At 34.4% G+C, this 14,868-nt stretch overlaps 3 protein-coding genes across 3 annotated transcripts in view; all 3 read left to right on the top strand.

Moving 5' to 3' along the window:
• Positions 1–1,989: 1,989 nt before the first annotated feature.
• On the top strand, positions 1,990–7,623 carry LOC102598775 (3-dehydroquinate synthase, chloroplastic). The gene is made up of 8 exons (XM_006340701.2): positions 1,990–2,504; positions 4,920–5,070; positions 5,160–5,327; positions 5,468–5,694; positions 6,169–6,292; positions 6,705–6,767; positions 6,928–7,071; positions 7,154–7,623. Exons 1-8 carry the CDS (start codon positions 2,194–2,196, stop codon positions 7,283–7,285), a joined length of 1,320 nt encoding a protein of 439 aa, XP_006340763.1. The 5' UTR covers positions 1,990–2,193; the 3' UTR covers positions 7,286–7,623.
• A 1,692-nt stretch (positions 7,624–9,315) lies between these two features.
• On the top strand, positions 9,316–12,651 carry LOC102599108 (rac-like GTP-binding protein RHO1). The gene is made up of 7 exons (XM_006340702.2): positions 9,316–9,870; positions 10,633–10,720; positions 10,842–10,951; positions 11,033–11,096; positions 11,873–11,937; positions 12,042–12,107; positions 12,200–12,651. Exons 1-7 carry the CDS (start codon positions 9,772–9,774, stop codon positions 12,299–12,301), a joined length of 594 nt encoding a protein of 197 aa, XP_006340764.1. The 5' UTR covers positions 9,316–9,771; the 3' UTR covers positions 12,302–12,651.
• A 1,437-nt stretch (positions 12,652–14,088) lies between these two features.
• Positions 14,089–14,868, top strand: part of LOC102599431 (ubiquitin-conjugating enzyme E2 10-like) — a 2,183-nt gene continuing 1,403 nt past the window's right edge. The window contains exons 1-2 of the mRNA XM_006340703.2: positions 14,089–14,415; positions 14,703–14,830. Coding sequence (XP_006340765.1) covers positions 14,346–14,415; positions 14,703–14,830 — 198 coding nt within the window. The 5' untranslated portion in view covers positions 14,089–14,345. The remainder of the gene's footprint in view (positions 14,416–14,702; positions 14,831–14,868) is intronic.

Raw genomic sequence — 14,868 nt, forward strand, 5'->3', positions numbered from 1 at the left:
CGACCCCCCCACCCCCCCTCCCTCCAACCCAAAATAAATTTAAGTTTGTTTTTTTAAAAAAAACAATTTCAAAAATAATTTTCTACTCTAGTAAAAATAAAATATATTTCTCAAAAACATTTTTCATTCAAAAACCAAACACTAAAAATCTTTACCAAAAAATATTTTTTACTCAACAATTAAACATGAGAAAATAAGTCAAAAATCTACTTGTTTTCTAGGAAAACATTTTATAGTTTTCCAATGGAAAACATTTTCCTTCATACCAAACACACCCTAAATTTGAATTTTATTTTGATTTTCCACCCAGTGTTCGGTACCCGCATTGGAACCCGATTAAATTTGAATCTTTTTTTGGCTTTCCACGCGATATTCGATACCCATATTGGAGCCCGACTAAATTCAAATTTGCAAGTCCCACATTAGGTAAAGTCTTCCTAACAAAAATAACTATGTATCCAAGTCAAACTTACATTGAAACCCTTGATTAAGAATAAAGGGAACCACTCCGCCCCAACCCTTGTTGTATCATAAAACACTATTCAGTTATATATAAACTATAATTCTTAATAATAATAAATAAAAATTACACCAACCCCAAAATAGACAAAATAGATGAAACACGTTGCAAAACTGTTCAAATGTAACTTCAATAGACTAGTATTTTGAACCTATCTCTATTATAAGTGGTCATTTTTGCCATTTTCTCGGTGGTCAAAGAATTGTTTGATTTTTCTAAAACAATAATAATAGAAGTATAGCCTGATTTTCAATTTAATAAATTGCAAATTATGTTTGCAAGGAAATAAAAAAACTATGGTGTAAATTATTAAAGATAATAAAATATGATATAAATTACAAAAAAGAATATACTATACTATACATTAGGATACAAAATGCAAAAGACTTAAATTCTCACAGAAAATTAAATACATTAACCCTCATATTATATCATCCATAAGAAGTAATAGGTACTCCTTATAGAAAGAAAAAAAAAAGGTACTGTATCATTTTTAGGAGGAAGACTTTTAGACTTTTTTTCTTTCTTTCTGGGTAAAGGAGAATACTCTATTATTAGATAATGCAATATTGTATAAAATAATTTTTTTATTTCAATACAAGTGGTGTCTAATATATAAACTGTCTTTTTTCTAATCAAATCAATCTAATAATTATAGTCGAAGTGTGTGCAACTACGCTCGTTATAGTCAGTATATAAATTAAATAGCATTAGTTCAATTAAATCAACAATAGCACATCACTATTTTATTTTAAACTACTTCATTACGTTTATTAAATATGAATCTACATGTTAGTATGATAAATCAATAAAATTTAATGGTGTAAAGAAGTTGAACAGTGTAAGAACTTATATTAGTCAATACAGGCATACAATATTAGGTAGTTGCTTCTAAATAAACTATGAAATCTTCTTGATTGTGATGGGAAAAACATGAGAATGGCTAAACTTTAAATAATTTGTAACCCTTCTTGATTGTGATAAGAAAAATATGCGAATGGCTATACTTTAAATAATTTGTAACTTTTAAGTTTTAACTTGAGTTCTAAAGTTAGGATTTGATAGTTTACAGAGATTTGAAGTTTGTCATGAGCCATTTTTATAACAATAAGAATATATGTGAATTATTTTTGTAATAAAAGTATATCAATTTTAAATCACAAATTGAGAATAAATTTGTCATTTTCTCAAATGGGTAATGCTAAATGGCCAGAAAATTTGGCTAGAAATTTAAAAAGTTTATAATATTTTTTTAATTTTAAAATAAACTGATCTTTTTTCTATTTTATAATTAAAAGATATTAAAATTAAAAGAATAAAAATATTAAAATAAAATAAAATAACATAGTGTGAAATATATTATTTTACCATTCTGGCCAAATTTTTTGACCAAATGAATTTTTAGACCCCAAAATTTAAAGGTAGTTATAAAAGTACAATTTGTGCACTTTTGTATTACAGTCAAAATAAAAAAAGTAGGGACTCAAAAAACTTGTACCAGAAAAAGCATTTTCCAAATTTCCACCTACCCCGCCCTCCATCGCTATTCTCACCTAAACAATCTTTTTTAATCTTATAGCACTATGAAATGAAAGTCCCATAACTACCTAACCAGCCATCCACAAATCGTCGACGCCACAATTTTTCCCCTTCCCTCCGCCACACCAACTTTCATGGCGTCGTCTTTCTGCCCAAAACAGGCTTTATCTTTCACCAATTCGGCCCACCAATCCAGAGCAATTCCACGTGACATCCACGTGCGTTTCCCTGCTTCTGTCTCTTCACCTTCTTCCAGGTGTGGGCTGAAGTTGAAAGCCACCACACGATTGAAGGTATTGGCAACTTATGCGACGAAGGTGATGGATCAGTCGTCCAGTAAAGCGAGTTCACAGGCTCCTACAGTTGTTGAAGTGGATCTGGGGAATCGGAGCTACCCGATTTATATTGGGGCTGGACTTCTTGATCAACCTGACCTCCTACAAAGGTGACTTACTTGTGCTATCTACTGCTTGAATTTCATCAAATTGCTTAGATTTTATTCATAGGCGTTTGTTTTTAATAATGAAAGGAAAACTTTTGCATTCTTTAGTATTAGTTTGACTGACAGAGAGAATAGAGCTACTTCTAATTGAATACTAGATGATGTTAAGTGAAATTAGGAACTTGGATGTCTTTCTCTGAAAAGCCCGTGTGGGGAAGGAAGAACTCTTAGCATCTGAAGGAAAATAAAAAATATACCCAGCAAACTGGAATAGAGTGCGGGCTACGACTAGCTGATTGTTTCTAAAGGCAAAATGACATGTTTATATGACATTCTCAATTATCATTCTGGTAGTATAGAGGGTAGAATCATATGTCTGCCTCAATTCCAATGTTCCATAATATGCCCCATGTCTTACGCTTTTAGGTGTTAGCTCATCACTGCCAATATCTTTCAGTTTTCATAGGCTGTATAGAGGGAAGTTCTCTTTTGGTGGTAGTGGTTGAGTGTGTCGGACTTTCTTTTTTTGATAAGTGAAATATCCTTTCATTAATTGATGTTAAGTGAAATTAGGAACTTGGAAGTCTTTCCCTGAAAAGTCTGTGTGGGGAAAGAAGCACTCTTAACATCTGCAGGGAAAAAATACACCTGGCGAATTGGGATAGAGTGCAGGATATGGATATTTGATTGTTTTTAAAGGCAAAATAACAGGTCCTTTAGACGTTATCAATTATCATTTTCATGACATTGTAGGTGGTATAGAGGGTAGAATCATATGCCTGCCTCAATTCTCATGTCTTATGCTTTTAGTAGTGCCAAAATCTTTTAGTTTTCATGGGCTGTGAAGAGAGAAGTTCTCTTTTGGTGGTAGTGGTTGAGTGTGTAGGACTTTCTTTTTTGATAAGTGAAATATCCTTTCATTAGTTGACCAAGATTACAGAGGAAAAATCAAGTACGAAGTGGAAATGTAGGCTAATCTTGATTTCCTATTAAGCCTATACAACCATCTATACAAAAATTCTTTCTTCACACTAAAGTATAAATTATAGAAACAGTGTTATTTAAGCTTCTCTTGTTGCTTCAAAACATCTTCCCATTCATTTCATTTCATATAAACCAAAATGGCATAGTGGACTAGTGTTCCATTATGCTTTCCCCAAATCCCTAGTCCTTCTACTTGCCATAGCCTCCTGCACTGTTTATGAATGCACTTCATTGATGTCGAACAAAGAGAATTACCGCCCAAAACTGTGAGGCCACTTTACAGTGTGACAGTAACTGATCACCTTCCTTTTCGTACTTCCTGGCACATGCAGCAACAGCTTACAAATAAAGCAGGGAGAGGAGGGCCTACTTGTTGGGCAATGAGTTCAGTACCACCTAAAGGTTCTTCATTTTCTGTTCCTATAGTTTGGTTCCAATGGAATTTTAGCTACGTCTTAATAGAGTTATCAATTAGATGTATTTTCACAATATACTGGTAGTGTTATCAAACTCATGAATATTTTTCCTGTAAACCTTTCATCATATTGTGCAAGTATGTTACAAAACGTGAGCAGAGATTGGTGAAGTTTACATCGGATGCTAGTTATAAAGGATGGGTTACCTATCAAAAAAGAAGTTATAAATGATGGGTTGGATTGACTTATTAATAGTCTTTTTGTTTGTAAAAGCAGGTAACAGTGCACTCAAAGAAGTGTTATTTTTATGATGATATAAATGAACATTAACAATTTCTACACAAACCACCTCTATTTGAAACAATGATCTCCATGAAAACATAGTCCATTTCAAGCTGGTACAGTTTGAAAGCGAGTCAAAATTAGTTAATCTGCCACTTTGCAACATGAGATGTATTCAAATCAACTTAGTGACATCCAAACAGTAAATCCTAGGATGTCTTTACATCAATAGATTTTATTTTCTGTAGCAAAAAATGACCAAGTATAAATGGACACAGAAAACAACAAAATAAAAAGGCCGTTAGGTGAACGAATGTTACTGTTGCCAGTCACGGTGAGCCCCACTTTGCTATAAAAGAGGGCCAAGCTAGTTGGGAGGACCAAGTAAGTTTTGATTGTGCTAGTCCGGGTTGGTCAGCACTAATACAAGATATTTCTCTCAAGGTTATGGTTTCATTTGCTGATTTATGTGGATATTGAACTATAAGGTTTCAGAAAGAAATATTAAAATCTCAGAGTCTTGGTTTCATTTGCTTGTTGGTTGGTTGTTTTTACTTGTTCAAAGGAAATTAAGAAACAAATTTGATCTATCATGATAACATATTTGGCCTAACTTGGAGTTGTTTCCAGTTTTATTTTAACTTATTTTATTTTATGTGTTTGTCTGTTTGTCTTTATATTTGTTTGCGACTTCTTGTGAATTTCCATGTTAAATTTCCTGCCATCTTATATGCAGGCATATTCATGGGAAGAGAGTCCTTGTAGTTACTAACACTACAGTTGCCCCTCTATATCTTGATAAAACTATAAGCACTTTGACAGATGGAAACCCTAATGTTACCGTAGAAAGTGTCATTTTGCCAGATGGTGAGCAATTTAAAAACATGGTAAGCAGCTTTGGGTTTTACGAATACGAGTTTCAAGGGAAACATTTCATCTTTAAGGTTTATGTGACATTGTCAATATGCTATTTCAGGAAACTCTTATGAAAGTCTTTGATAAAGCCATTGAATCAAGGCTGGATCGTCGTTGTACATTTGTCGCTCTTGGTGGTGGAGTTATAGGTGACATGTGTGGATATGCCGCCGCTTCCTACCTTCGTGGAGTTAATTTTATTCAGATCCCTACCACTGTTATGGCACAGGTTCTATGAGTTTTTCTCTTTTCTATAATAAATTACATGTGACTTGGAATGTGCATTATCTTATCTAGTTTGATGAGTATAGATTCTTCTATCTAGTGATACTAACTTTTGTATCATGTTCTTTGGCCCACTGTCTTTAGGTAGATTCTTCAGTTGGAGGCAAAACTGGAATAAACCATCCACTTGGTAAAAATATGATTGGAGCATTCTACCAGCCACAATGTGTGCTTATAGACACGGATACCCTGAATACTTTACCAGATAGAGAATTAGCATCTGGCCTCGCAGAGGTGATAAAATATGGACTCATTAGAGATGCTGAGTTTTTCGAGTGGCAAGAACAGAATATGCCATTATTATTAGCAAGGTAAACAATCGTAATCATTTGTATGTCATTGAGTAGTTGAATTGCCAACTTTTAGTTTGTCCAGCTTTCATCTCTAGAAAGAGACTTACATAGGCACAAAGTACAACTTTTCTACCATCTTCTATGGCCCATTAAGAATGTAAGAACACTTTGATGAGAAATAGGGGAATCCAAGTGGAGGAGTTATGTGTCCTCCCCATCCCCACTCCCACCCCCCACCCATTTTTAGGAGTTTGTCAAGTCTTTTGACCTTTATATTGGGCTTCAATTTGAAGTATCATAACCTTTTCTGGATAAGTCGTAACTGTCATTCTAAAGATCAAGCTGGTGTCACAAGTATATACAGCAATGTTTGTATGACTTGAACTGAATCATTCATATCATAACCTGAAGTTTTCATACTTGCTAAGATTAATGTAACCTGGCTATCTGATGCGATTTCACATGTTACTGAAAATGGTTATCCTTTTCCAGGGACCCCACTGCATTTACCTATGCTATTAAGCGTTCCTGTGAAAACAAAGCAGAGGTTGTTTCTCAAGATGAGAAGGAAAGCGGAGTGAGGGCAACTTTGAACTTGGGTCATACCTTTGGTCATGTAAGCGTTTGACAGTTGTTGTGCATTCCTGTTGCTGATATTTTACATGACCATCTCATGGTGTCTCATCATTTAATAGTTTGTTTGCCTGTGAAGACTGTCATAGTTAAGAAGTTACCAGTTTCAAAAAAAAAAAAGACTGTCATAGTTAAGGGAAACTAGATAATTTTGTCATTACAACTTTATGCGAAGTTCTTAAGTTTCAATTGTTGTTCTATTTCTCTTCATCTTATAATGTTCAAGGGATTTGATGCTTGTTTGGAAGTCTCTACTTCCTTGTCTGAAAAAGAGTGCTTTTGTTGATGGTGTAACAGTCAAATTGCATCTTAAGAAAAATATTGAATGTTACATAGGCTTGTTAAAGTCATTTTCTGAGATAATGTCCTCTCAGTAGAAGAGCTATTATTTGCAGGCAGTTGAGACTGGCGTTGGCTATGGACAGTGGCTTCATGGAGAAGCAGTTGCTGCTGGCACGGTATAGGTTTCATACTTGCATCACCTCCTATCCAAGTGTTCTCTTCCCCCTACTGGACAGCTCTTCAGAGAAACGTGAAAGGAGAAAACATAAGAAAATAAAGAGGGATAAATTCATATTAGTATACGTGATGCATAAACTTGGTACAATGTTTTTTCAGGTCATGGCTGTTGACATGTCACGTCGGCTTGGTTGGATTGATGACTCACTGGTACAGCGGGTGCAGAAGATCTTAGAACAGGCAAAGCTGCCAACTTCACCTCCAGAAATTATGACTGTGGAGATGTTCAAGTCTATCATGGCTGTAAGAGTCCATAATTTTTTGAGCTCCTAATATAGCTAGAAGTCATTGCTTCAACCATTGATTCTGTTGTTTTGGATGTCAGGTTGATAAAAAAGTGGCAGATGGCAAGCTAAGACTTATCCTTCTAAATGGTTCACTTGGTAACTGTGTCTTTACCGGTGATTATGACCAGAAGGCCCTCGATGAAACACTACGTGCATTTTCCAAATCTTAATCAACGTGGTTGTAACATAGAAGTAATTGTTCGACAAAAATACAAGTTCTGAGGATCTGCTAAAACCCTTATCATACTCTGAAAAGGTTGGTTAAGGTTATAGGCAATTCTGTTTCCGCTTGGAGGTATGCTTATGCCCTCCATGGAATACAAGATGTCTTTTTGCTAGTTCTTACCCTTTGGTTAGTGTAATATTATGTTGAGCTTTCAAATATTTGTATACAGCATTTCTGTGTGTATTTTTCCGCTGTCAAATCTTCTTTATACTTGTAGCCTAACAGTGGAGACCCATTATCTGCTAATAATATTCATAATGGATGAGTTGTCTCTTCAACTAATATACTTGCTGATGCATCTTCTTTAACTGTTTATTCCACAAATGTGATAAAACCTCATGTACTTGTATAATTGCTCATACAGCTACTTATAGAGGAAGGGGGTCAGTCAGCTGGACACATGGAAATAAAATTGTTAGTGCAGGAATTTGCTATTTTGGCCACTTCAATTAGACAACTGACTTGACTTCTTTTAAAAAATAAATAAATTGGGAGGGGAAGGGGATATGGAAAGGAGATTACAATGGGGGAATCAAACTTTCTCCAGAAAAGTGAAAATTCAGATAGTCAATCAATTGAACTACTAATATTCATGATAACTGACTTGACTTGAATTTAGTGACTCATTCTTTTCAATTAATAGCTCTATGTTGGGAATTCTTGTGAACCAAGATCCACCTGTCACGTAACCCCACTTTAAAACAGCTGGAATTTGGCCACTAAATTAAGCAAACAAATCCACGAGAACATGGATGTAGTTGTTGCACCAAATTTTCATTCTAAAAAAGTTTGTACCTAACAAAAAACGATAAAATTAAGGACACCTACTTGTAGTATCAAATTTTTATATTATTGCGGTGGTCACACTTGTATTTAAAGCTCTGTCATTTTATAGCCAACTTTTAAAATACATATATATATAATACTATTACTTTATTTTCGATTTTCAATGGAAGAATGGCATGTGAGGAAAAGAAAAGGGTAGGTGCACATCTTTCATTGAAATGCTACCCACTAAGCTCCAATTTGTAGCAGTACTATGATTAGGTAGCGCAAATCAATTTTATAATGTTTTAAGGGTTATTTGGAATTTCAGGTACTTTACTTTCATACAAGGCACTAACTAGTTGGTGGGAATTAATTACAACACTCTCACCATTACTTTTGTTTTTAGAAAAGATATTGTGGCACCTTTCGCAATAAAAAAACGAGAAGGATGAAGTTGAAATTCTCTTAATTGAAAGTCTTGATTTTGAGTCTTGTGTATGAAGTTTTTTTTGTTAGAAAACGATAGCGCTACCCAAATGGGGCTCTATCCGATGCAAAGTCAGATTAGTTAGACTTTAATACAATACGTCAGACGAAAAATTATATATAAAAAAAAGCCAAGAATTGTATCTTTCTCTTTGGAGGAATGTAAGAATTAAGAAACAAAAAAAGTCCAGATTTTTGTTTAAAGTGAGAGCGAACCTTAATTTGAAAATTTAAATGGGCAAAAGTGAACATGAATATGGCCCCTAGGCAAGATTAGACACAAAGTATTTTGACTATTTTCTTTTACTTACAACAAGAATATTTTAGTTGCCTTCATTTAAGAATTGAAAATGACAATTATTGTGTTCATAATTGGTAAATATTTTCTCATTTATCATGGTGGACATAAGGTTGTAAGAAAATACAATTAATAGTACAATTTATAAATATACAATAGAAAATATTATTAGTAAATTTGTATTTGATTATACAATTGAATTTCGATATTACAGTAATGATATCAAATTTATCTCTGCATATAATCAGGAGATGCTCAAATCCACTTTTAATTTGAATATAAAGCTAAGTTTAATGGTCAAGACATTTAAAAAACAATTCAATTTGAATAAGCGAAAATAATAGCCACAAAAAGAAACATAATTGAATGAACACTTCAACGGCATTATTTCCCGGCTAAAACAAAGGGTTACTTATAATACTAACGAAGAAGAAAAAAATACAGAGATGAACACCCATTTATTTTCATCCTTTCTCTCTCTACCTTAAACTTTCTCTTTCTAGATCTGGGATCCCCAAATTTCTCCTCATTTTCTCTTTACCATTTCTCCTATTCTCATTTTCATTCACCTTACTCCCTTTCCCCTCTTCTACAATTCTCTCTGAATTTTCCCTTTCGTAGAATTAGGGTTAGGGTTTCACCAAGAGAACAAAGATAACACCATTGGCATGTCTCGGTTTTCTTCTCTGCTGGGTTTTCATGCCATTCTGAAGAAACGACTCTGAAAGTAATTGGAGAGGTTAGAAGAAAAGGAAACAAGAAGCTCCAAGATACCACATTTTAATCATTTTTTTTAAAAAAAAATTCTGGGATCAGGTCTTCTCTAGAAGATCTGAAAAGAGGAGGGTTGTTGTTGGTTTTCTGAATAGCCCGGAAAAATGAGTGCTTCAAGGTTTATCAAATGTGTTACCGTCGGCGATGGTGCCGTTGGAAAGACGTGTCTCTTGATTTCTTACACCAGCAATACGTTCCCCACGGTTTGTATTTTTTCTTTACCCAGTTTCTTCCCTTCTGCATCTTTTTTCGTTGATGTGGTTCTTGATTTAATACTTGATTGATCGAAAACAGCATATATATTTTTACGGTGTTCATTGTAAAAGAAATTGGTGCCTCTTGTTTCTTTTTTCAACTATTGAGTAATGGAATTGAAACGAGCCCAAGTGGAGCATTGGGACTTAATTGTTGTTTGTTTATTTGTAAGCTTGTGGGATTTCGTTCTTTCGTTATTCAAGATCTATATGGGGTTATAAAGAAGGTATCTTGGAGAAATTTATAGGTTCACAAATTTGTTTGCTTCAGACCCCCGTTTAACCTATGCATAATTTATGTCTTATTATGAATTTATTAGGTGATAAAAATTGCATCTGCTTTGTTCTCTTGGAGAAAGTTTCTTAGTTCTCAAAATTTGCTTGCTTTGCGCCACCTATGTAATTATATGCTGAGTTTATTCCATTATTGCAAAGTTATTACATGCCCTTTTCAATCTAGCTGTGATAATTAGTGCTAAATGTGAGAAAACCAAGGATTATAATCCTCTCTTACGTTAAATTGATGTTTTTTAGATCATTAAATTAATTTTTCCTCTTTGCTGCATTTACATCATTGTGGATTTGGAGAAAGTTGTGGTGTTATCATTTCGAGGATTTCATATGTTTTGTTTACTGTGAGAAGGTTTTTGGTCATGTTCTTTAAGACTTGGCATCAATTGTTTTCCTCTTATTAATTGAAATGTTTTACAGGATTATGTGCCCACCGTGTTCGACAATTTCAGTGCAAATGTGGTCGTCAATGGGAGTACTGTCAATCTAGGGTTGTGGGATACTGCTGGTAACTATTTCAGACACCATTTTCATTTGCTGCTGAGCTTCTGATTTGATAACATATATCTAATGTTAAAAGTTCTGTGTCCACATTTTATTGAGCCTGATGAGTTTTATATGGATTGCAGGACAGGAGGATTACAATAGGTTAAGACCTCTGAGTTACCGTGGAGCTGATGTTTTCATTTTGGCATTCTCTCTCATTAGTAAAGCCAGCTATGAAAACGTTGCCAAGAAGGTGAGCTTCTCATTCTGTTTCGATTGCATTGATGAGTTTTCTATTTCCTATATTAAGCTTGTTTTGTTTATATATTTCCAGTGGATTCCTGAATTGAAGCATTATGCCCCTGGTGTTCCAATAGTGCTTGTTGGAACAAAACTTGGTGAGAATTCCGTTAAGTATGATCTGATCTTATTTTGTTTCATATATCACATATGATGATGATCAAGTTGGTCTCTTCAAGCTTTTCTATTGGTTCTTTAATTCTGAGTGGTAAAAAGAACTAAGTCTGAGGGAAAAGACCATGGAAATTTAAGGATGTTTCAGCACATATGACCTAACTTGCTTGGTTAAGTGAACTTTGAAACCTATAGTTCTGAGTGAGCCTAAATTGAGTGGAATAGATCTAAATGGGTTCATATAGCCCGATCCCAACAAATGTGGGATTAAGGTGTAGTTGATTGATTGATCTAAGTGTTCTTAGTAATTGATAGAAAATTTACTTTAACTGCTGAAGAGAAAACAAAGAGAATGGTGGGATTTCTATCTCGTGGAGCTGGTGAATGGTTTGTGTAGATGTGGGTAATCTTGTTGCTTTTGCTCAATGTATTCGTTTATGATTGGGTTGAAAGAATTAACTCTTCCTATAGGTATCATTGCAATGCTTAATTAATATATAGGAATTAATCCCTCTTTTAAAAGATAAAAGTTAAATCAAGGAGGAGCCTGGCAGTTGAATTTGAATCTGAATGCAACCACCACCTTGTGTGGAGTAGTGCAATCTCTGCCCACTATACTGGGCAAGCTTGAACTGGTATGATATACCTTGTGTTGTGTCTAACCTGTGTTTCAGTTTTTTGTTTCTCTTTTTTCTGCTGACGATTTTCAAGCATCATCTCAAAGCCTAATTATCCTACTTTCTACCTGTTTTGGATGCAGATCTTCGGGATGATAAGCAATTCTTCATAGACCATCCTGGTGCTGTGCCAATTACCACTGCTCAGGTAAGGATCACCTACTCTTCCTCATTTTGATGCTTTGCTGGATTTTATTATACCTTGCTTCTTTTTTTTCTATTATTTTGACTCAGCACTGTTTCAACTTTTAGGGTGAGGAGCTGAGGAAAACAATTGGTGCACCTGCTTACATTGAATGTAGTTCAAAAACACAGCAGGTATGTTTTCTGTGGAGCATCTTGTTTTTTGTACTGAAGTAACTTTTTAGATACATCTTGTTAAGTGTGTGGGTGAAATGTCCTTGCTGCAGAACGTGAAAGCAGTCTTTGATGCCGCTATCAAGGTCGTGCTCCAGCCACCCAAGCAGAAGAAAAAGAAGGGGAAGTCCCAAAAGGCATGTTCTATTTTGTGATCAACAGTAGGTCCAATGTTATTACTGGTCACACTTCTCCTTGTAACCTCTCTCTCGTATTCCTTTGTCATTCGTCTCGGAGGAAGTAGGAGGAGGTCTATGTTGTATGTCTCAGTTAAAATTACTAGTGATCTCTTGAATTGTCAGGTGGCTTGGTTTTCTGTAATGCTGTGATCTCTAATTGTTTAGTCACAGCACCTTGTGGTAGGCCACTGTATTGTGCCCTCCCTGTTCTGATTTTCTTTATGTATTAATGACCTAAAGATCCAGTTAGAAAACAAAGGAAATTTTCCCGGCAATGTTGACAACATATTTCTCTGAACATATTAAACGTTTCTTTTTAGATATTGCATTCAAATATATTACTACCTTCTTTCAAGTATCATTCTGCTGTTGCTTCTACGTAAATCTTTCAGTTGCTTCCTTGATTTTTTATCGTTTGAATGTTTATTTTCTTGGCCTGATCATGAAGCTACCCTTCTGCCTTTCATTTGATTTTCTTTTTTTTCTATGTTAGAAGGGAAAAGGAATATAAGTTAGTGAAGTTGAAAAAATCTAAAAAGATAAGATGCCAGGATTAATTCGAGGTGATCCACTACTAGGGGTGTTCTTTCTATATAATATGGTCATGGACAACAAATACATTGCATAATACTAGTTGACCATAATCCTATGATATTCTCATTTCATAATATAAATGAAATAGGGAATGTTGACTCTACAAACATGGCAACTTGATTGCCAGATACCAAATTATACAGTATGATTAGATTCTTAGCTGGCGAGTACAATTCTTATTTTAATCGAGAATAAAATGTGTCGATCCTGTGACTGTAATAGTAAATATTTTATAATGGATTACGAGATTCTGCTAATATATGATAATAGTACAACTTCTCTATGCATTGGCAGCGAAAAAACTGCTATACAAATAAAAAACTCGTAAAGTAATTACAAGTAATTTTCTACCGTAAGCATTAATCTGCTATCACATGTTAAATTGTCTGTATATATAGTGCAAATCATATATCTGGTAACAGCAAATAACAGTGGAATATATTGGTGCTGTAATCCTGTAACTTGTAATAGTGCCAAATGATAAAGCTAAAGTTGATTGATTCAGGCACTTGTATGGTTTTTTTTTTTTTTTCAAAATTAGGCAAATGGTACAGAAAGGTGGGGAGGAAAGGTGTATATTCACTCAAAAAAAAAATGGAGTGAAATTCTGTAGCCTCACAGTATTTGAATAATGTATACGGTCCATTAAATAAATTTATGCCTCCCCCACCCATTCCCTTTCTAAAAAGAATATCAAATTAAAATCTCTTATCTAGAGTATATTTTATTTAACGATTTTAAGCATCCAACCAACAATAAGTGGACAAATCTTGTAAATATCCATCAATAACTCAAACGGACTCATTCCTGTGTAGTTTGCAGGCTATTACCTAGTGGGAGTCTATCTAGTGCTCACCCGAAGGGTAGAGACTGTTGCAGAGGTTGTAATGACTGTAGGTTATCTGGGTTCAAAAAAAAAAAGAACGTACTTAATTAGGTTTGATTTTTTCACTTACAATTTTCTTGATTTGAGAATCATATAAAAGTCTAGGTAAAAACTAGTGGCGTCCAAAATATTTCTTTGAGAAATGGATGAATCAAATAGGAATATATATAATAATGATGCTGAATGAGGAAAGTGGAAACTACTAAGGAAAACATTATTCTTTTCAATTTGGAAACCCTAAAAAAGTTATGCTGAAGAATCATATTTTCGTGTTTTTTCACTAGGCTAAAAATCATCTATCCTTCTTTTTTAAAGTTGTAGAGTACATTGTTTTCTGCTACAGAATCTAATACCACAATGTCAATATGTGTGACCACTTAACAAAGTTCTTTTTCTTCTCTTAGCTTCTTTATATATACCCTTCCATTTCACCACTTATGAGGATATCTACAACTCATATATAAAACCAACATCTTCATCAAGTTGATCTTTTCTCTCAACTTTTAAAATCTTATCATTATCATTCTTCTTTAACTATTAATGGCATCCAGGAGGATTCTTAAGGAGCTAAAAGACTTGCAAAGAGACCCTCCCACTTCATGCAGTGCAGGTACACATAATATTACCAGTAGTAATTTTTTTATGATCGAGAAATTCGTCTGGAGTTTATCTTTGGGCCAATTCATTAAACTCGGGATGATGAACCTGCCCCTCTACCTTTCTCCACTTATATACAAGACTCAGTTTGCTTAGCACAGGGTTCGAATTTGTGAATTAAAGATGCAAGTCCCTCAACCTTTACCAATTAAGCCAACTAGTAATTTGAAGAATTCTTCCAAATTTAAAGATAGTTTCAAGTAGAAGATAGTTTTGAAGATTTGTTATAATATTTTTCAGGTCCAGTAGCTCAGGATATGTTTCATTGGCAAGCAACTATTATTGGTCCAAATGACAGCCCTTATGCTGGTGGTGTTTTCCAAGTCACCATCCATTTTCCTCCTGATTACCCTTTCAAACCTCCAAAGGTATGTTTTCAATTGATCTCCCCCCCCCCCCACCCACC

Source organism: Solanum tuberosum, unplaced genomic scaffold (genome assembly GCF_000226075.1).
Source record: "Solanum tuberosum cultivar DM 1-3 516 R44 unplaced genomic scaffold, SolTub_3.0 scf00020, whole genome shotgun sequence".
Lineage (NCBI taxonomy): Eukaryota > Viridiplantae > Streptophyta > Magnoliopsida > Solanales > Solanaceae > Solanum > Solanum tuberosum.

What these genes read in the sequence shown, in the direction of transcription:
- LOC102598775 (XM_006340701.2), top strand. Translation starts at nt 2,194, where the DNA reads ATGGCGTCGTCTTTCTGCCCAAAACAGGCTTTATCTTTCACCAATTCG. An exon ending in CAACCTGACCTCCTACAAAG is followed by an intron (nt 2,505 to 4,919) that starts GTGACTTACTTG and finishes TCTTATATGCAG; the next exon opens with GCATATTCATGGGAAGAGAG. An exon ending in ATGCCATTATTATTAGCAAG is followed by an intron (nt 5,695 to 6,168) that starts GTAAACAATCGT and finishes ATCCTTTTCCAG; the next exon opens with GGACCCCACTGCATTTACCT.
- LOC102599108 (XM_006340702.2), top strand. Translation starts at nt 9,772, where the DNA reads ATGAGTGCTTCAAGGTTTATCAAATGTGTTACCGTCGGCGATGGTGCC. An exon ending in GCTTGTTGGAACAAAACTTG is followed by an intron (nt 11,097 to 11,872) that starts GTGAGAATTCCG and finishes TTTTGGATGCAG; the next exon opens with ATCTTCGGGATGATAAGCAA. An exon ending in GTAGTTCAAAAACACAGCAG is followed by an intron (nt 12,108 to 12,199) that starts GTATGTTTTCTG and finishes TCCTTGCTGCAG; the next exon opens with AACGTGAAAGCAGTCTTTGA.